The 22080-nt window shown below is 39.3% G+C and overlaps 2 protein-coding genes and 1 non-coding gene across 3 annotated transcripts in view; 2 read left to right on the top strand and 1 right to left on the bottom strand.

Annotated features, from left to right (window-relative positions):
* The window catches only part of Nckap1l (NCK associated protein 1 like), a 47375-nt gene extending 46183 nt beyond the window's left edge, over positions 1-1192 (bottom strand). Inside the window, exon 1 of the mRNA XM_047551590.1 lies at positions 1043-1192. Coding sequence (XP_047407546.1) covers positions 1043-1144 — 102 coding nt within the window. The 5' untranslated portion in view covers positions 1145-1192. The remainder of the gene's footprint in view (positions 1-1042) is intronic.
* Positions 1193-6344: 5152 nt separating this feature from the next.
* Positions 6345-20531, top strand: LOC124982895 (gametocyte-specific factor 1-like). Its single transcript, XM_047549776.1, has 6 exons — positions 6345-6437; positions 6843-6963; positions 7122-7223; positions 8797-8863; positions 9588-9658; positions 20497-20531. Exons 1-6 carry the CDS (start codon positions 6345-6347, stop codon positions 20529-20531), a joined length of 489 nt encoding a protein of 162 aa, XP_047405732.1.
* Positions 9973-10079, top strand: LOC124984189 (U6 spliceosomal RNA). The gene has a single exon (XR_007108642.1). It is a non-coding gene; the product is annotated as a U6 spliceosomal RNA (small nuclear RNA).
* Positions 20532-22080: the final 1549 nt, after the last annotated feature.

Genomic DNA, 22080 nt, shown 5'->3' with positions numbered 1-22080 from the left:
CTGCTTCTGAAGCCGGAAGGCATGAGAAAGCGGCTGCTCAGGAGTCATACTTTGTGAGAGACTCAGTGTCACAGTTATGTCCATTATACAAGAATCTTAATCCAAAGGGCATTTATAGGAGGCCTACAGACTGAAAAACCACGTTTCTGGTATTACAAAATGTACAAAAGTACCCTCCCTCCCACAATTTTCTCTTCCACATCCCCCCACCCTGTTTTTGTTTTTGTTTTTTTGTTTTGTTTTGTTTTTTATTCAATTGTTGTTTGTTTTGGCACTGGGGACTGAACCCAGTAGTCCCTTACCACTGATCTACATCCCCAGTCCTTTATATTTCCACTTTGAGACAGTCTTGTTAAATTGCCCAGGCTAGCCTCTAACTTGCAATCCTCCTACCTCAGCCTCCAGAGTCACTGGGATTACAGGAATGGGCCACAGTGTTCAGCTCAATGACGCTTCTTTTATCTCTTTTCTTCTGACCCACCTCTCACCAACAGGTCTCCCAGTTTCACACTTTCTATCCTAAGCACGCACACAGAGCATGCATTGCCCCAAAGCACCTCAGAAGTCACCTATCCCTTTTTATCTACTTAATTCTTTTTTCCTTTTAGGGAAGTGCTTCCACAAAACAGTTTTTGCCAGAGACCCACCTTAAGATCGCTTCAGAGTGTGTGTGTGGGGGGGGGGGGGGGCGGGGGGGCGGTCAACAATAAATAATGAGACCCAGAATTCTAAACCCCAGACCCTTATCCAAATCACCCAGAACAGAATTATTCTCCCTCTCACCCCCACCCCCACCCCTACCCTCAGCCCTAGAGGAAAGCAGATGCTTTCCCTGGGGTGAGAATTATACCTAGAAATAGAAAGCCCTGAAAAGTGGCTCCCTTCTGCCTCCCTGACCTATCGGGCCTACAGAATCTGGGTAGATGAATGCCCGTGAAAGCAGTAAGAAGCCGAGGGGCTCTAACTGCCAGACCTTCTGGTCTCAGGGTTCTCTGCCCTACTACTACGAGTGACTAGTACCAGTTCCGTCCCTCTTGCCTACCTTCTTGATGTTGTACATGCGGATGAGAACCCCCTGACCTCGATCGTTCAGGATGGTGAGCTTCTCCGCTAATTTATGCTGGTAGGCAGAGGTCAAAGACATGATGGCCACTGAGAGAGAAGAGCATCCGAACAGCAATGCCCGATCTCCCCAAACACTCTCAGCTTGTGTGGTGACACCCTCGAGGCGGAAGGGCCCAGCCTGGTTGGTGGACTGGTCTTCCTGTGCCTCTGCAATTGGCCAATGGGTGAAAGCAGTTACAATGGCTCACGGGCCCTGGGAGCCTTCTTGTTCTTCCTCTTGCACACTCAGCAGAGAGACTTCCTCTTTTGGTGAGGCAGTGAAGTGGGTGAGACTGGGGAAAGGGACAGATTTTAAAGATTCTTCACAAGGTGGCACCAATCTTTTTGGCTTTACTCCTCCATAAGGGTCCTAGAAAAAGCTTTACACCAAACAAGTACCTACCACCCCAACCCATACACGTCTGTATTTTCCCTCTTTTATATGCCATCAAGAATGACTCTGGGCCAGGCGTGATGCCACACACCTGTAATCCCAGCAAGGCGAGAGGCTAAGGCAGGAGGATCACAAGTTCGAGACCAGCCTCAGGATTTTTGCGAGACCCTGACTCAAAATAAAAAATAAAAAAGGCTGGGGAGGTGGTTCAATGGTTAAGCACTCCTGGGTTCAACCACCATATCAAAAAAAAAAAAAAAAAAAAAGAATGCCTCTCTTATTCTTTACTGAACCATAGGCACCATCACATAATAGGACCCAGGTCAAATCCCATCTCCCCCTAACTACACCATTCAATGTAAAATATTATATTGTATTACATTGTATATTGCCATATATATATATGTATATATATTTCTTGTTAATTTTGTCTTCTCTCTCCCAACTACATCATATGCTCCTTAATGACAGAAATTATACCTAATATTATTTATCTCCTTCACAAAGCTCTAGTACAGCAATTCCTAAAGAGTGATCCAGCAGCATCAGCATCTGCTAGAAACCCGTTAGACATGCAAATTTTCTGGATTCATCCTAGATCTACTGAATTCAAAACTCTGGGGTGGGTCCAGCACTAATTTAACAACACTGCAGGTGATTCCAATGCACTCTCAAGTTTGAGAACCCCTGCAATACAATGATACTTTCAGGTGCTTAAGAAACCAAGCTCAATCCCTGTCCTCTCAGGTTCTGATTGGCAGTCCTGTGAGAAGACCTAGAAATCTGCATTTATAAGTACACTAGGAGATTGGGGTGCAAATGTTCTAGGGCAGGGTATCCTCTTGGACACAGCCACCATTTAATAAATATGCTGGTTTATTTGTTGAATTAAGACTAAATTGAGAAAAAAGCCTCATGAAGAACCACATTGAGATTAACAAAAGGAAATTAACAATAACCCTTAAACCTTAGAGGACTGAATAAATTTTAGCACTAAAATATTCTTGTCATTTGAACCAAGCCTCAATCCCCTAACTCAAGGGGTTTCTTTCAAAGCACAAAGTCCCTACGAAAATTTTTAAATCAGACAGTTGTTTTTGTGTCCATCTGCTTTCTGATCCCTTTTCTCTGCTTTTTAGTTATTCCCATTTTCCATATCCAAAACTCTCACATTGTCCCAGTCCATTCCTGGGGGAAGGAAAAGAGAGGGGTGATCAGCATTATTATTTAAGAAATTTAACATGTTTTCTCCCAAGAGAATGTCTTCTTTAAAGAAACAGAAAGATGTCAATGCTTAACATGTGAAATTTCAAACATCTCTAAGGGAGACTTGGTTTGTTTTGTTGTCGTTTGGGGTTTTATTTGATTTGTTGGTACTGGAGATTGAACCCAGGAACACTTAACCACTGAACCACATTCCCAGTCCTTTCAATTTTTTTATTTTGAGACAGGGTCTCACTAAATTGCTTAGGGCCTCGTTAAATTGCCGAGTGTGGCCCTGAAGTACAATCCTCTGGCCTCAACCTCCTAGTCACTGAGATTATAGGTGTGCACCGCCATACACAGTTATAAGACTATGAATTCTTGGCAAAGAGAATCTGACTTCCAGTATATTTAACTACAGGCCTGGTATAACGTGATATTGGCCCTGAAGATTTGAGTCACCTGCTATTATCAAAGAAACCCAGTTTCTAGTAAAGACATTTGTGGGACTTCCGTTGGTCTTTTCATCTTGATGAGGAAGAATAAGGGCAGGCTGTAAGATGTCAACATCTAGGCCACTGAGCAACAACAGCACAGCACCAGCCTTCTCTGGGTCAGTATTGTTCTATTGGTTCTTTCTCACTTGCATTTCTTATCTTTATCCCAAAAATTTGGTTGAAGACTCACCATACCAAGACAATCTTGCCGAATCTAGCTCTAGTCCCAAGTCCAGCCCTTGCTGAGCTCCAACAGCACTTGGTCTATATTAGATCCTTCACACCTAAATCAGGTTCTGACTTTAATTGCTCATTTTATATTATACAAAAGTGAAAGATCACTGTAGCCTGGAAAAACTTAGTCTCCCGTACTTGGTATATAGGAGACGTCTACACTTTGGAATCAGTCAGAATTGGTACTAAATGTAGTTGAGGAGAGTGAGCTGAGCCCAGGTTCTGGAGTCAGGTAGCTTAAGGTCTTGTCCCAGTCTCCCATTTACCAGGTAATCCAGTTTCCCTGCATGTAAAATGGAGGTGAAATTGATAACAGTTCTTATCTTATGGGTCTACTGTGTCTATTAAATAAATTAGTACATGCAAAATGATATAACCTAATTATTTACTATGTGACAGGTATTTTTAGTGCTTTACATGTATTACCTCAAACAATATTAATGCTGTTCAAACACATACTAGCTTTGTAACTTTAGGCTATCATCACCGAGTTGCTTCCTAATCTATAACATGGTGATAATTCCATACATCGTGAAAGTGATTAAATGATTTGGCAAATGTAAATGTTTGGCTTAAGGTCCAGCACATTGCATTAGGAATGCAAACAAATTAAAATTTTGAGTTTTGAGTTTGTGGTGAGCTTGTTAAATTACTTTTGGGGAATTCTAGTAGATGCCTTATAAAGAAAAAGGCCAGGTTTTAAAGATGGACTAATCATGCCAATTGGTAGTCTTCAGGGAAACTTTATTAGAAAGATTATGCAGCAGTTCCTCCTGTGAGCTGGAGACGCCCTTCTAAAGGTAACTAATTACCACAGATCAAGGCCTAGTAACCCTTGCTGCAAACCAGAATCCCCAGTGGAACCCTTTTAAAGCCACGCTCAGTCAGACTCCGCTTGTGAGATTCTGATCCAATAGTTCTGGAGTGGCACCAAAGGATCTGTCACTTTAAAACTACTCAGTGATTCTCTTGCACAACGAGATTGAGAATCACTTCTCTAAGACTTCACTGTGACATCAAGACCTTCCAAACTTCTGAGAAACCATAGAACCTACAGTGGGAGGAGAGGAAGTAAACAGAAGGCTTGAAAGGCAAGTCAATTTCCATCACTGACTGGAAGGTATCGTGCTTTCCCTCTCCTCAAACCTCAGTTGTTCACCTTATGTGCCTTACAGAAAGATCGGCTTCCTCTTCTAGTGACACTTCCCTTGGGATTCTTGAGAGACACTACTTTGAGAATAAGGTAGGTCTCAAGCCCCTTTGGGCTAGGTTTGGCTGTGAAGGTGGCATCGATGTTGGAAAACTCTTGCCAAATCTGACATGAGTTAGTCAAATGCCTCCCATCTTAGTCTTGGCCTCCCTACACGGGACATTCGGCTTTCAACCATTAGGTGAACCAGCCAAAGTCACCAATTGTCACTGTCTATTCTGAAACAAGTTTTTTATCAAGACCACGTTTACCAGTCTGGTCAAAATCATACTTTTTTAGGTTGCTATCAAAAAAAAGGATTTGTGGTTATCAGATGACTACATCGAGGTATTAATTATACCTTTCCCTTTATGATCTAAAGACATCCTTGGTTCAAACCCCAGCACCATCAACAACAAAAACTGTGTACAACATTGGACTATACTACAACCTTTATTTTCCAGAAAGTCAATTCACTCTAAGTGTTCATGGTTTTAATATAATAATTAATATGCAGTGAAAGCTTTAAAGAACCACCCTAGCTTGTGTTGCTGAAAACTACCTGAATCTAAATCCCTGCATTTAATCACCAAAATGCCCTCAGGAAAATCTGACATTTAACAGTCTAGCTCTGTGCCCTTTGTCTATGCCCTGGGCATGATGGAAAGCAGAATTGAAATGGGCTATTCTGGGGCACTTTTCTATCCCTAGTGCTTATGCCAGTCTGCCTTGATCTTTTATCCCCCCTATCAAACTATACATTCCTGCTTTGCAGAAATCTCAGATTTAGCCGTTGCCTGGAAACTTGGAAGTCCTTGAAATGAATGTCTACTAGGATAGCTAAAGACAGCTAGCCATAGGGGAAAGTTGGTCTCCTATTGGCAGCAAAATGCAACAGATTTGAGATGGTGTATTTTTAGTTCACTTCTAGGAGTCTTCCTGTGTTAATATCTAAAATTTTAGAGATTTCAGACTGCATTCTCAGGTAATTATAAAGTAACCTGGACATGACCATAGTATTGTTCATTCTTCTGATTCTCTCTCCCAAAAGTGCTATGCTGACCTGAAAATTCGCATCCTTTCCTGCAAAGAGCTCAATTGGGATAAATTGGAGAAGGAAGGGAAGGGAGCAATAATGAACAGAAAAGGAACCAGCTGCCCCAGCCTTGCCTTCACTGGTACTCACACTTACAGTGTTAAAGATCTTATCCCAGATCTATGAGTTTTCTGAGGCTGTCTCCTTATTTAATACTCTTTATTATGGGAGCCAAGCACTGTTTAAAATAACCTGTAAAGCCTAGTGTTGTGGCACACGCCTTTTATCTCAGCACCTCCCGATGCAGAGGCAGGAGAATCACAAATTCAAGGCCACCCTCAGCTACTGAGCTAGACCCTGACTCAAAATAAAAAGGGTTGAGGATGTAGCTCCATGGTAAAGTCCCCCTGGGTTCAATCTCCAGTACCAAAATAAAACAGCCTGTAAGACTATTGTACAAATGTTAATTCTTGGTCTTCCAATGCACAGAAACAGTGAGCTTTTCCCTATTATCTAAATTGGCTAGGCTATTACTTTAGAATTCAAACTTTCATAGGTAAGATTTGAGAGACCAATACCTTTCATATCAATTTTCTTTCAAGAGTAGAAGAGACCTATGTCAGGACCACCTGATCTTAAATGTCAGTCTTTTCTTTGCCAACCCTTGGTTCCTGCCATTTAGGCCTCATGGAGCCAGAAGACTTAAAAATATGCCCTTATGTCCCGAACCACAGGATGCCAGCCAGCAGGTTACAGTACCACCTAGCATCATGCAAAAAGGTAAGTTTTCCTGATAAGAACTGTGAATCACCAGATAGAGAAAATAAGCTCAGAATATAAAAAGTTAAAGTTAAAAAAAAAATTTTAAATCCAGGCATGCCTATAATCCGAGTTACTTGTATGAAGATCACAATTTAGGGAGACCCTGTGTCCAAATAAAAAAAAAAAATTTAAGGGTGGTGCTGTGGCTCAGTGTTAGAGTACTTGCCCAGCATGCTCTGAGACCCTGGGTTCAATCCCCAGCACAACAACAAAAAAAAAAGCTTCCAGCTTCCAACCATATGTAGCACCTGCCAGGTCTCAATGTTGAAACATTGAAGAACCTGTTGTTGAAGACAGCAGGTCTTCAACATTTCCAGAAAGATTGGAATACAGGCAAAACCTAACAGGAATTTTTCCTTCTAGAAAAATCCAAAGATAGCTAAAAAGATGGCTAACTGCAAATATAATGCTTGTCATGTGGTCCCAATTGAAAGGCTCAAGGAGCATGAGGCTAGCTGTACTGACAGAACTGCAGTAGATGATGGTAAGTTTTTTTTTTATTTTGGGGAGTAGGGAAGTGACCTCAAGTTCTATTGTTTTGTGCCCTCATATCTCATAGCTGTGAAAGCCCTAAACAAATGAAAGGAGTGGAAAAACAAAAGGAATTTCCAGTCCTATAATTTCTGGTCTACTTTATTTCAGAGCCATTTAATCTTCCAAAGTTTATTTCTCCAAGTTTGGAACTAAATGAAAAACCTTCTAATGCTGCCCATCAGATTCTGGACCCTGATATCTGGAATGAAAGTGAGGAAGGTAAAACAATGAACATAATCATGAATGAAGGCCTGAGCCCTTTATATTGGGCAGCACAACTGGAGTCTCAGTACTTTTCCCACAAAATCCTTTACTAGAACAATCAAATTAGTAAAGCTACGAATTTCATCTGTCTCCAGAGAAGCAGCTCAGTAAAGACTCTTAATAAAATATAAATTCATGGGGATTTTTTTGTTCTTTTGTTTTTTCTGGTTTGTTTGTTTGTTTCTTTTTTTGTTGTTGTTGTTTTTGTTTTGTTTGTACCCAGGTATTGAACCCAGGGGCATTTAGCCACTGAGCCACATCCCCAACCCCCTTTTTTATATTTTATTTAGAGACAGGATCTTGCTAAATTGCCTAGGGTCTCGCTAGGTTGCTTAGGCTGACTTTGAACTGGTGGTCTTCCTGCCTCAGCCTCCCAAGCTGCTGGAATTACAGACATAGCCACCACACCCAGCCTAAATTCTCATCTAATTCTTTTTTTCTTAGCAATATCTGGTCACTTTCCTGTGTACAAAAAACTTTATAAACTGAAACTTGTAATATGAACGGTTGAGATTTATTTCAAATGTGTCTTGAAATAAATTTTTATATTTTGTGTCTCAAGATGCAGCATATTGTAAGGGATACTTCACTGGCTTTCAGTTAGATCTAGATTTAGCTCTCTGCTGTCACCTTAAAGGAAGTTGCTTCCCAGCACATCTTTCTCATCTATAAAAGCCTGCCTCATAATCAACCTTAATATTAAATAGGGGCTGGAGGTGTAGCTCAAGAGTAGAGGCTTTTCTGGCCTGTGCAAGACTCTGGGTTCAAAATGTAGAATTACCAAAAAGAAATCTCAAATGTGTATGTTAGTGCAATGCTAGCTCCTATAAAATATAAAGTCCAAACCATGTGAATATCACAGCTTAACCCAACAGAAGCTTCCTTGTACTAAACCCAATACAATCATCCACTTGATGGTAGTGATTCAGGAACATGGGCTCTTTTCATCTTGTGGCTGTCACCTTTCACTTTTGTCTTCCACAGAAGGAAAATGGAGAAAGTGTAACTGCATTTTTTTTTCTTTTTTTTTAATTGACCCCAGGAGTGCTTAACCACTGAGTCACATCCCCAGTCCTTATTTTGAGACAGGGGGGATCTCACTAAGTTGGCTGAGACTGGCCATGAACAGTCTCCTGCCTCAGTGTCCTGAGCCTCTGGAATTATTAGGCAACCTTTTTTATTTTTTTTTTTTAACTTGTGGGTGGACATAATATCTTTATTTATGTGTGGTGCTGAGAATCGAACCCAGTGCCTCAAACATGCTAGGCAAGCACTCTACCACTGAGCCACAACTCCAGCCCACTGTGCAACTGCATTTTAACCACCTTGGCCTTGAGTAAAATACTTTAATTCGTATTCCATTGGCAAAACTAGTGACCTGATCATGCCTAAATGTAAGGGAGATAGACATATAATCAGTCACTTCCCAGCAACAACTATGGAAGAAAGACTCAAACCTCTGCTGCAACAATGTAAAAATGCCTACTACATGTATTATTTCACCTTTCCTTCTTTCTAGATAACATGTATCATTCTCCTTCATTTGTTCTTCAGACTTTTACTCCAAAAACGCTGGTTTGTGAAAGGTAAGATAAACTGTATTTTCAATCTCCAATTAGACAGCTGAAGTGAGAGACCATTAGATTACAGGCAGAGCAAATGCTTAAGTTTCAACCACTTGTGAACTGAAAAGATGTGGCGGGCAGCGTCTTTTCATTCCTTCTCAATGGCACCACTTAGTACTGTACACCGAGTTGCGTACACAACATTCTGGAATCTGTGTAATATATTCAAAGAATAAAAAACCGATTCCTCAAACTGTTGGAAAGAATAAACATACTATACATGAACCAGGTAAGGATCCCCAGCCAAACAAACTTGAAATGCACAAACAAGAGTTAAAAGAGCCAGGCACAGTAGCACACACCTGAAATTCCAACTACTCTAGAGACTGAGGCAGGAAGATCGCAAGTTCAAAGGCCAGCATCAGCAATTTAGGGAGACCCTGTTTTAAAATAATAAAGGGCTGGGGAGGTAACTCAATAGTAAGGCTCCCCTGGGTCCAATCCCTAGTACAAAAAAAAGTTATAGGAGCCTTAGTGAAATTACCACCACTTGCACAGGGAGAAGGGAAGGAATAAAGAAACTATGCAAAGCATAAGTTAGCAAAAAAAAAAAAAAAAAAAAAAATCCTTTCTGTGAGTTAATATAAATTGTTTGATAAAGTAACTTTAGCCTCCTAGAATTGGTTATCTTGACTGTCTTCAGTCCTATTCCAAATAACTTTCCTCTTATGGTCCTTTCCTGCAGTGACTCAAGAGACCTCAAGAAAGAGCCTATGGATGATAATCATCCCAACAACTGTAAATCCTGGAGAAAAGGTAAAATAACCTTTTTAGACTAGTATCAGAGGGGGGTTTTTGTCTTTTGTTTTGTAGCAGGAATTGAACCCAGGGACTCTTTACCACCGAGGCACATCCCCAGCACTTTTTATGTTTTATTTTGAGGCAGGGTTTTTTGCTAAGTTTCTCAGGGCCTCACTAAATTGCTGAGGCTGGTTTTGAACTTCCGATCCTTCTGCATCAGCCTGCTGAGCCTCTGGGATTACAGGCATGTGCCACGATGCCCAACCTAATATCAGAGTTTTAACTAATCACTAATGTTGTAGTCTAAACCTTCAAAGATTCTTAGACAGGTACTAGCTTGGGCAGCACATATACTAAAATTGGAATGGTATAGAGAAGTTTAGCATGGCCCCTGTGCAAGGATGACACACAAATTTGTGAAATATGCTGTATTTAAAGAGGTTCCTACCACTGGAGTTGTAGCTCAGTGGTAGAGCACTTGCCTACCACATGTGAGGCACTGGGTTTGATCCTCAGTACCACATAAAATAAATAAATAAAATAAAGGTATTGTGTCCATCTACAACTAAAAACATATTAAAATATATTTTTTTAAAAATTCCTAGACAAATTTCCTTTTAAAAAAAAAATTAAGTTGGGCACAGTGGCACAAGTTTGTAATCCCAACAACTCTGGAGGCTGAAGCTGGAGGATTTCAAGTTCAAAGCCAGCCTCAGCAACTTAGCCAGGCCTTAAAGGAAATTAATGTGACCCTGTCTCAAACAAAAAATAAAGAGCTGGGGATGTGACTCAGTGGTTAACACCCCTCGGTTCAATCCTTGGTACAAATATATATATATATTAGAAGTCCTTCCTCTGCCCACAATAAGGGGAAGTCCTGAGGGCTTTAAATCTGACTTTGGAAAAAATATTGTGTAAATCTATATCTGAAATGCTACCAACATACCTCAAGCTTACACCCTCCACAAAAGCATTATCAAAATGACACTACTTCAATCTTTGTCCTTACAGGTCAGAAAAACTAATGGAGAACTTGTGAGTTGAAGAACCAGCAGATAGAAGATTTAATTTTAAGTCTTTTTTTTTTTTTTTTTTTTTTTTAACTTTAGGGAAAACTTAACTGTCAAATTTTAGGAAACAACTTTTGTCATTGGCATCTTAACACGTTTATTTATTTAAATAAAGAATATTTTTCCAATGACAAGTTTCATTTGGTTTCTTATGCTTCCTTGTTTTCATTTATTCATTTGTCAACCAAACAGCTAGAGAGCTTACTTCCCTATTTCCCTTCTTAGCAGGGGTAATATAGTCAGCATGTGGGTTCAAAAGCTGTTCCATAATTAGGTTCTTCATCCCCCAATTTTTTTCTCCAAGTCACTTAGTATATAACAGTTAGACCAACCTTCTTCTATCGATTCTCTATACAAATCTTCCGTGCTACTTAATGAATAGTTTTTATGAGAAGTGTAGTTTGGAACATGGCTCCAAATCTATCTTCCTAACTCTCTAAAGTCAATTTACCCTCATCTTAAAATGCCTTATTCTGTGTGTGTGTAACACTAAGAATTGAACCAGGAGTATTCTACCTCTAAGCTACATTCCTTTTCATTTTCATTATAGGACCTTTTCATTACAGGACCTTTTCATTTTGAGACAGGGCCTTGCTAAGTTGCTCAGACTAACCTCAAATTTAGAATCCTCCTGCTTCAGCCTGCTGAGTCTCTGGGATTACAGGCTTAATATGCCTTATTCTTTGTCACTCTGTTCATTTTTAAATGTTACCCCTTCACCTTCAACTATTTAAATCCCTATTCTAGCTTTTTTTTTTTAATCCAACTTATTCCTCACTTAAACTTTCCCTGTCGTTAGTGACTTCTAATATGACAGTTAAAGTTTCTTCAACCTCAATCATACCATTCATTAATCTTCATAGGGAAAGTCACAATCAAGTGTTTTGTATTTGCTACACAATGAGCCTGGTGCTGTGTACATCTAATAGAAATTCAAATGCCAAGATCTAATTTGACAGACATCAGTTTCCCTTAAGCTGTAATTTTAAAAATAACACTAGCTTTCTTATAGTTTATTGATTATTCCAAGTATATTTAGATTGATAATTAAAAGTAAGAAGGCCGGGTGCGGTGGTGCACGCCTGTAATCCCAGGAGGACCTCAAGTCAGCCTCAGCAAAGCGAGGCACTAAGCAACTTAGTGAGACCCTGTCTCTAAAATACAAAATAGGGTTGGGGATGTGGCTCAGTAGTACAGCGCCCCTGAGTTCAACCCCCAGTACAAAAAAAAAAGTTCAGGGGCAGGGGATATAACTTAGTTGGTAGAGTGCTTGCCTTGAATACACAAGGTCATGGGTTCAGTCCCCAGTACCACAGGGGGAAAAAAAAAAGTTATGCTGCAGTGGTTCATGCCTTTATTCCAGCTTCTATGGAGGTGGAAGGGTGGAGCTGAGGCAGAAGGATCACAAGCTTGAGTCCAGCCTGGCCAATTTAGGGAGACCCCACTGAAAATAGAAATTTTTAAAGAGTTGAAGATGTAGCTCAATGGTACAGCACTTGCCTCGCATGTGCAAGGCCCTGTGTTCAATTCCCAGTACCACAAAAATAAAAAATCATTACAATCAAATGAATATTTCTGCCCTGAGGCTCTTCCTTATACAAGCATTTTCTAGATCTTTTCAAATTATCTTTTTTTTCTCTTCAATTAAAGCAGAAAATGGAAGGAAAAATGACTAGGCACTTTTCATATCTAGTACATTCTATATACTGTGTACAAACGAGAGCTACTGCTTTTCTCCCCTAAATTTATATAATATAGGGCTGGGGTTGTGGCTCAGTGGCAGAGCACTTGCCTAACATGTGTGAGGCACTGGGTTTCATCCTTAGCACCACATAAAAATAAAGGCATTCTGTCCACCTACAACTATAAGATTTTTTTTTTAATTTACATAATATAAACTTTTTTTCATGCAGGGTCTTATTGTGTTGCCCAAATTGGGCTAGAACCCATGAGTTCAAGTGATCCTCCCGTCTCAGCCTCCTGCGTGGTTGGGACTACAGGCTCATGCCACCACACCCAGCTTATTCTCATCTCTTGACTAATGCCTCACACATTTTCAACTTTTTAAATTATACTTTGGTATTTAGCAATCAACTATAAAAACAAAAGAATGTTCCCCAAGAAGATGGCCCAATACCAGCAGATGTCTTTTTTTTCTGTTAGACACAATTCCTTTTTTTTTTTTTTTTTAATGTGGTTCTGAGGACAAAACCTAGTGTCTCACACGTGCTAGGCAAGCGCTCTACCACTGAGCTACAACCCCAGCCCCAGATGTCTGTCTTTATCATATTTTTAATATACAGAATCTTCCCCTAAAAAGTCAGTCAATTGGATTCACCACATAATTTTTCTTCTAAACCCAGAGTTTATTTTTTTATTTTTTTTTAATGCTTTTGAGTGTGAAAAACAGCCCCACCAATATTTGTCCTGGAACAACCAGACAAACCAGTTGGTCACCTTCGTCTTAAGAGAGAAAACATCACTTAATAGGGAGTTGGGGCATTCAAAATATGGGTGCCAAATCTACTAAAACTTTTAATAAGTTTTGAGTGCTTAGGAGAAGGCACGACAGAAGCTAAAATATCACTTTTTTGACTTCTCATATAACACACATAACAATCAGCCAAAGCATTAAGAAAATCCAGATAAAAGCTGGGCACAGCACACACGCCTATAATCCCAGCAACTCAGGAGGCTGAGGCAGGAGAATTACAAATTCAAGGTCAGCCTGCGCAACTCGGAGACCCTGTCTCAAAATTTTTTTTAAAAAGGGGGGATAAGGATGTAGCTCAGTAGTAAAGCACCCCTAAGATCAATCCCAGTACCAGACTGAATGAATGAATGAATAAACAAATTTATGGAGGAAAAAAGTATTTGCTTTTTTTTTTTTTTAAGTAACATTTAGGGCTGGGGATATAGCTCAATTGGTAGAGTGCTTGCCTTGCATGCACAATGGCCTTGGGTTCAATCCCCAGCATCCCCCCCAAAAAAAGTAATTGCCTCAAAACTTTTCTAGGTTCCCCAAAGTCCTAAATATTGCCACACGCCCCCATAACAGATGGCTTATTTCTCTATGTAACCTTTTATCATGTTTTATTATTGTTAAATTATAATATTCTTTATGATAAGATTGTTGATGTTAGGCTGGAGATTGAACCCAGGGGCACCTACTTCTGAGTCACCAATAAAATCACCCCACTAGGATAGGCAGGATCTTGACTATGTACTAGTCCTATGCCCACAAACAATCCAGGACACTAAATGTGAAGGATCTATATAGACATGGTGAGATACAAAGAGACTTGATACTCTGGCTAAATATTTCTATCAGAATAAATCAACCTTTAAACACCTTGGTAACCAGTTTCTCTTTTCCAAAAAGTCCTATTAAGACAATTTATGTTCATGGAATAGTAATAAGTTTTTCCAGCTATAAAGTGTCTTCCCTAAAATCAAGTTTTAAGGTTTTCACTCTTCCACTCACACTGTGAACTGGGGTGGGGGAAACATTGCAAAGGCCCATTATTCATGTCCTAGATATATATCAAAACATATCTCATTGGTTCCATATCCTTATCTCTCCTGTGGTTTATATAAACTTTATGGGACTTTTTGTGCAGCCTTTCCATGCACCTATAATATAAGGAAAGGGGGGGAAAAGCAAATATTTCAGTCTCTTCTTTCCACATACTCTCTTATAAGATAGATGATGTCTTACATTTACTGCAGCTCCTGACAAAATGTACCTGTGTTCACAAGTCAAATAATCAAGTATCTACCATATTTGCAACACTATTTAAAGTATAATAGTATAGGGGAAATGGGGAATACTTGGTCAAAACCTACAAGTATTCAGTTATGAGATCAGCAAGTTCTAAAGATCTATTGTACAGCGATGTACTGTATGCCTGAAATTGCTGCATAGATTCTAAGTATTCTCACCACACACATAAAAATAGGTAGCGATGTTCCATGGTAGTTTTGTTAATTAGCTTGATTATGGGAATCATTGAACAAGGTGTATTTATATCAAAACACCATGTTGTACACTTAAATATATGGAATTTATTTGTCAATCACACCTCAATTTAAAAAAAAAAAAAGAACTTGTGGCAATGTTATGAGGGAACAATGTCAACGACTATAGTCTAAGGCATTTGTTCTCAAAGTCTACTGGATATCCAAAACATTCAGAGGGCTTGTTAAAACCCAGATTGAAGGGCATCTCATCCCCCAGTTTCTGATTCAGTAGGTCTGTCATAAGACCCAGAATTTTCATTCCCTCAAGTCCCCAAGTGATGCTGCTGCTGCTGCTCTGGGAACCATACTTTGAGAACCACTGGTACAACACAATGGGAAGGAAGAGGGTATTGAGATGTTACCAAAAAAACAAAAAAAAAAATGATGTAAGGACTTAATCCCAGGTAGAGCTTAGAAGATAGCTTCATAGAGAAAATGAACCTGCATTTAAACATTTGACATTCCTTAAAATAGCAGATCTGACAAATAGCAGTATTGGAATTTTAGAACTATAATTTTCATTGGCTTCCACCACCTTCCCTGCTACTTTGCCTACACAATTGTAACCAATCCCAACTTTTCACTCTCCTCTAAAGCAATATTTCCCAACCTATCCTCACCAATAACACCTGTTACATAATCCCTCATTTTCAAAGATTTTACAAATGCCTACTTGTAATTATACACTTAACTACCAATCAGAAATCATAATTAAATGAGAAAATCAATTTTTTAGTTGATAAAATTCAAGCCAGAAGCAAAGCAATATAATATTTTAGTCTTTTGGGTTTGTTTGTTTGTTTTTGTACTAAGGATTGAACCCAAGGCCTCACAAATGCTAGGGAGGTTCTCTACCACTGAGCTACAACCCCATACATTTTCTAAGTTTTATTTTGAAACAGGGTCTTGCTAAGTTGCTAAGGTTGACCTCAAATATACAATCCTCCTGCTTCAGTCTCCCAAGTAGCTGGAATTACAGACATATGCTTCCAAACCTGGATGATATTTGTTTTCTGATGAGCAAAAGTTAATTTTTATTATGATTTTTTTTTGCCTTTTTAACTTTTATTTAGTTTTATTTTTACAGACTATTCTGATTCATTGTACACAAATAGAGTATAATTTTCATTTCTATGGTTGTACATGATGTAGATTCACACCATTCATGTAATCATACATGTACCTAGGGTAATGATGTTTGTCTCATTTCACTATCTTTCCTTCCCTCATCTCCTCCCCTCCCCTCATTTCCCTCTACACAATCTAAAGTTCTTCCATTCTTCTCTTAGCCCCTCTACCCCCACACCCCCCCATTATGTATCATCATCCACTTCTCAGAGAAAACATTTGGTCTTTGGATTTTGGGGCTTGGCCTATTTCACTTAGCATGATATTTTCCAACTTCATCCATTTACCAGCAAATGCCATAATATTATTCTTCTTTATGACTGAGTAATATTCCATTGTGTATATATACCACAGTTTCTTTATCCATTCATCTATTAAAGGGCATCTAGGTTGGTTCCACAATTTAGCTATTGTGAATTGAGCTGCTATAAACATTGATGTGGTTGTGTTACTGTAATATGCTGATTTTAAGTTCTTTGGGTATAAACCAAGGAATGGGATAAGAGAGTCAAATAGTGGGTCCATTCCAAGATTTCTGAGGAATCTCCATACTGCTTTCCAGAGTGGCTGCACCAATTTGCAATCCCACCAGCAATGTTTGAGTATGCCTTTTTCCCCACATCCTCACCAACACCTATTATTGCCTGTATTCTTGATAATAGCCATTCTAATTGGAGTGAGTTGAAATCTTAGGGTGGTTTTGATTTGCATTTCTCTAATTACTAGAGATGTTGAACATTTTTTCTATATTTGTTGATCACTTGTGTATCTTCTGTGAAGTATCTGCCCAGTTCCTTGGCCCATTTATTAATTGGGTTCTTTGTATTTTTGGTGTAAAATTTTTTAAGTTCTTTATAACTTTTGGAGATTAGTGCTCTATCTGAAGTGCATGTGGAAAAGATTATCTCCCACTCCATAGTCTCTCTTTTCACATAATTGTCTCCTTTCCTGAGAAAAAGGTTTTTAGTTTGAGTCCACCTCATTTATTGATTCTTACTTTCATTTCTTATGCTCTGGGAGTTGTGTTAAGGAAGTCTGGTCCTAAGTCAACACGATGAAGATTTGGGCCTATTTATTCTTCTATTTGGTGCAGGGTCTCTGTATGATTCCTAGGTCCTTGATCCATTTTGAATTGAGTTTTGTGCAGGGTGAGAGATAGGGGTTTAATTTCATTTTACTGCATATGGATTTCCAGTTTTTCCAGCACCATTTGTTGAAGAGGCTATCTTTTCTCCATTGTGTGTTTTGGCACCTTTGATTATTAACTCATATTAATTGCAAAAATTAATGGGTTTCACTCTGGTATGTCCATGTATGCATATATTGAGCCTCGCTCATGTTCCCCCTCTTCTCCTCTCACCCCCTTTCCAGACCATAATAGTCCTCCTCCACTTTCAGGTCATCTTTGAGAGTTTATTGTTGTTGTTTAGTTTACATATACAAGAGAGAACATATGAAATTTGTCTTTCTATATCTAGCTTATTTTGTTTAACATAATAGCTTCCAATTCCATCCATTTTCCTGCAAATAGCAGGATTTCATTTTTCCTTATGGCTGAATAATAATTCTCCACTGCATATATTTTTTTTTATCCATTCATCTGTTGATGGGTATCTATGTTGATTCCATATCTTGGCTATTGTGAATAGTGATACAACAAAAATGAGTATGTAAGTATCTCTTTTGTTTGCTGCAACTATCTCTTTTGTTGGGAAACAAGTTTTCTTAGGATATATATCCAGGAATGCTACAGCTGGTTCATATGGTAATTCTATTTTCAGTTTTTTGAGGAACTGCCATAATGTTTCAAAGGTTTAAGTTTCATTAGGTTTTCTGAAACACTTCTGTATACTCTCAAAAACTACTGGAATTCCTTCAGTCTTAAGAGCAGAAAAAACTCTTCTTTCAATCAACAAAATACAGATGTTTTTACTCATTAGTCCATACTTTATTTTTAACTAATAATTATTCTAAAAATATAATCTATAATTTAGAGATAAATGCTAGTATACACACTGAGAGAACCAACAAGAGTTAGAGTCTATTTTGGGTATTGAGTCCTACTAACTCCGAGAAGGACCCTTGTATAAGTTACTTGGTCTCATTGTTTTTTCCTGTTCCAAGTATGATCAACATGACTGAAGACCAGTGTGAAAGAAAGCTCAGCAGGGATCTCAGACAAAGCAGACTGTTTCTAGGTTGAAAAGGAATGTACAGTGCTTTTAAAAGTAGAAAGAATGGATATGTGGTGCATTTTTATATCAAAATCACCACCAAAAGACAGTTGGGCTTTTATAAATTCTTAAACTTGTTCACTGGTGCTAAATGGCACATCTTTATCAGTTGAGGATCCTGTCACTCTGACAAGGCATTACTGAACACAGTAAAGCCTGATTTGGGATTCAGGTTCAGGACCCACTCCCCGTCCTCTCATGTCCATAGCTCTTTCTGCCTCAGCAATTCAATCTGCAGGTAAATGAACAAAAAGAATTTATGGACTGTAGTAACAATGACAACAACTGCACCAAATTAATGCAATTTAAAGCCTGGAAAATCATATTTTGGTTCAAATCACTCTGGCCTGCTAATTATGCATGAATGACATTGTGATAAATTCAGAGGTCTGGGGTTTCATTAAAATTAATTTAAACCATCTGAATGCAGTGGCACTCACCTATAATCCCTGCAACTCAGGAAGCTGAGGCAGGAGGATTGCACTTTGGAGGCCAGCCTAGGCAACTCAGTCAGACCCCGTCTCAAAATAAAAAATAAAAATAAAAAGGGCTGAGGTAGCGCAGTCCTGGGTTCAATCCCCAGTACCACAAAATAAAAATATGTATATATTTTTAAACTATTTCCTAACAGTCTGAAACTGACTTGCCAAAACAGCAGCTTTTATAAAATGCTTTGTGCTAAGCTTGCAATGAAGCTTTCATTCTTAGCAATTATCTTTGAAAAAGCACTTTAACAGCTTGTTCCTCCTTCCTATGAATCATCCAGGCCACCCAGGTGAAAGAAGAGCTTTTATAAATTCAAAACAGTGCCTAGGTCAGTGGTTCTCATCCTGGCTGCACATTAGAATCATCTGGGTAGGTTTTTAAAAATAACTATGCCTGGCTCTCTCTGATTAATTGGTCTGGGATGAGAATGGAACTTGGCATGGTATGTCTTAAGAGTTCCCCAGATGATTCTAATGTGCAGATCATGATTTAGACTCACTAGCCTACAACAAGAATGGCTTAAGCCAGTCTTCCATCAACACCTATTTCTTTTTAGGAGCTTAATCTGAATCGAAGACTATGAAGGACATACTCATCAACCTAAGGACTGCTAATTGAGGTGGGGACAGACTAATTTATGTTTACAAATTATACATATAAAAATAAAATGATCTCCAAGATCCTTTTCACTAAGGCTACAGTTTTTACTGTCAGAATAGGTCCTCTCAACTCATATTTAGGCCCAGCACACTGAAATGTGCCAGAAATCCCAATATTTCAGCACCCAGACTGCATTTTACACTTTGGACAGTACAAAAACATTCTTTACGTCTTGTTTTTAAAACATTGTCCCTAGCACTTGACTAGCATGTGCAAGATCCTGGGTTCAATTCTCTAAATGGGAGTTGGGGGGATATGTTAGGTCTACCTGCAGTGTCAACACCTTTTTTACACTGAGACTTCAAAGATCACAAATCCCTTTCTTCCATAATGCCTTCCCAGGTCATTTTAGACCTTATTTCTTCCTCATAGGGGATTTACAGTCTCTACCACTTTTTTGGCATATGTTGTACTGCCATTTACCCATTCACCCACTTTTGTAATTGTTTCCCTAAGCATTTTGGGGGACAATAACTGATATATATTATCAGATTGCAGAACAAAGGCTCACAGTATATTTGGCTTTTCTATCAGGTTTTAACTTTCTGGCCCGTTTGTCCTCTGCAACCTAAAACTCCCTTTAACCCAACTAACTTATCCATCATCCTACCAACCTAGTTCTCAGGTACTATTACTGCCTTTTGAATTTTGAAAATTCTACATCGCTGCGCTAAACAGACACAAAATTCCTGCCCTTGGTAACTGGCTGCTCTGCCTGTGCCCTTCTTAATTCCTCTTCCTTCCCCTCAAAACATAAATTACATATTTAGACAACTTCCACAAACAAGGTTTCCTTCCAAACAGCTCCCACCTCGACCCAGTCCCACTCCCTCAAGGGCCCATTTCTAAATGCTCCTCTTTTCTAAGATGGCCGCCACCAAGACCAGGCAAGGAAGCTGGAGTTCCACCCACGCAGGACCACTATCGGCCCGGGGCCAGAGAATGATGGGCCCAAGAAGGCGCCAAGGAGCAGAAAGGGCCGCAGCTGGGCCCTAGTGGGGAAGGGGCAAGGGTAGGAGACCCCACTGGCCCCAGCGCCAAGAACGCCTGTCACAGGAAGTGGGGGCCCCGCCCCCTAGCGCCAGGGACCGGAAGTGGGCGTTGCCGGGGCGTGGCTATAGGACGAAGGCGACTGTCGGGAGAGCGCCTCTCGACTGAGGTAGGAAAGACATTCCCACGCTGGTTTGGCTCCTCCAAACAGACTGGCTTTCATGTACTGGGATAGCGCCACCACCTAATACCTTCTCTTTTTCAGTTTTACGCCAGTGGCTTTCAGCCCTGGGACTCTGAACGCAGCTCTGTTGACTTTCTGCTGGTTCCGCTCCATCGTCCACTCGAGGGCCTCCCTACTACTTTTTACTACCTTTTTTTAGGTTAACCATCTCCCCCACTTTCTGTTATTTAGTCCCGCTGCTTAAATCTACTCAGCTTTTGGTTTTGTTGTTTTTGTTTGAAGAAGGAAAAATTACAGCGGCCTGTGACTGTGTTAAAAGTTTTAACAGTAGCTTCCTTCTAGATCCAGTTCCCAGACTGAACTGCATAGTTTGTTTAATTCACCACGGGTCTAGTACTAAGGAAAAGGGAAAGAGTCACCTGCCAACAGTTTGATGTGGAAGATACTTAAAGGAACACAGCTGAGTGGTGATGCTGTGAATTCCACTGCCCTTAGTCTACTGTAATTACTCATTTCTCCGGGAAAGAATAGGTTGACTTCCTACAAGTCACTGAATCTGGCACTCATCCCTCCTTTTTATGCCTTGAAATCAAGAAACAATTCTTGATTCTTCCTTCCAGATCTTTTACTTAAGTGAAAAAGTATGAAGTAATTGTATATAAGTAAAACATGTCAAAAAAGGTCAGGATTTCTTAATCCAAACATAAAAAATATTTTTAAGATAGTTTCACTAATGATTGCTATTAACAAATGATACTCTGCCCCATCACTTGTATTTCCTAACCTAGGTTCTAATGTTGCTTATGTCATAGAATGAGGGGAAGGGGTGTAGAATTGTATGAGAGACCAAAGGAGAGCTTGCCTAGAGACAACAGCTGTAAATATAACCAATTTTTAGAAGTTTCCTATGGGGGTTCTTTTATATTAAAAAATAGTTTTTTTCTCATAGTTTATTTAATCACATGTTCAGCAGAGAAGAACTTTGTAGATGAGGATCCAAACTACAAAACCATTTATCTTTTACATTTCTGTTAGGTTTGTTCTCTTATAATTGTGTTGTCCATAATATAGACCGTTCTTAAGTCCTAATATTCAAAAGTTTTCCCTCAGTGACCAGAGGGAATGATACTAACTGAAGAGGCTTAACTCAACAAGTCTTGTCATTTTAGCATAGTAGTTTAGGGGGTGTAAAATTGAAGTAGCACTAAAAAGGGGGACTATCAAGGTGGCACTTCTAATCATGTTGAATACATGAAAATGATAAACTAGAATGTCTCTGAGCGTTTGGATGAGTTTAGTGTTCACTGCCTGACTTAGACACCTAGCATTCTCATATCCCAGAGAAGGGCAAGACTAGTAGCCTTCCCCTTCCTGTAATTTTTAATAATTTGGGAGGAGAGTTTTAAAATAGTACTGTAGTTTAAGAGTAGTTTTATGATCTTGATTCACCCCCTCTATTGTTAAATAGCATCAAACCCAAATAGCAGATGAACAGTGACAGACTGTGTAATGGCACTTAAAATAGATGGACACCTTATCACCTGAATAGAGTTCATATTAGTAGTCATATTTTTCTTAACTATTGGTGGACCCTAGAATTTATTCCAAGAATGTGAATTGGGCAATAACGCTATAAATGCTTCAAAGGAATAAAGAATGCTTTAA

This window comes from Sciurus carolinensis, chromosome 4, assembly GCF_902686445.1.
Source record: "Sciurus carolinensis chromosome 4, mSciCar1.2, whole genome shotgun sequence".
Classification (NCBI taxonomy): domain Eukaryota; kingdom Metazoa; phylum Chordata; class Mammalia; order Rodentia; family Sciuridae; genus Sciurus; species Sciurus carolinensis.
The sequence above is the reverse complement of the archived record's forward strand: the minus strand, read 5'-3'. Positions and strand labels throughout refer to the sequence as shown.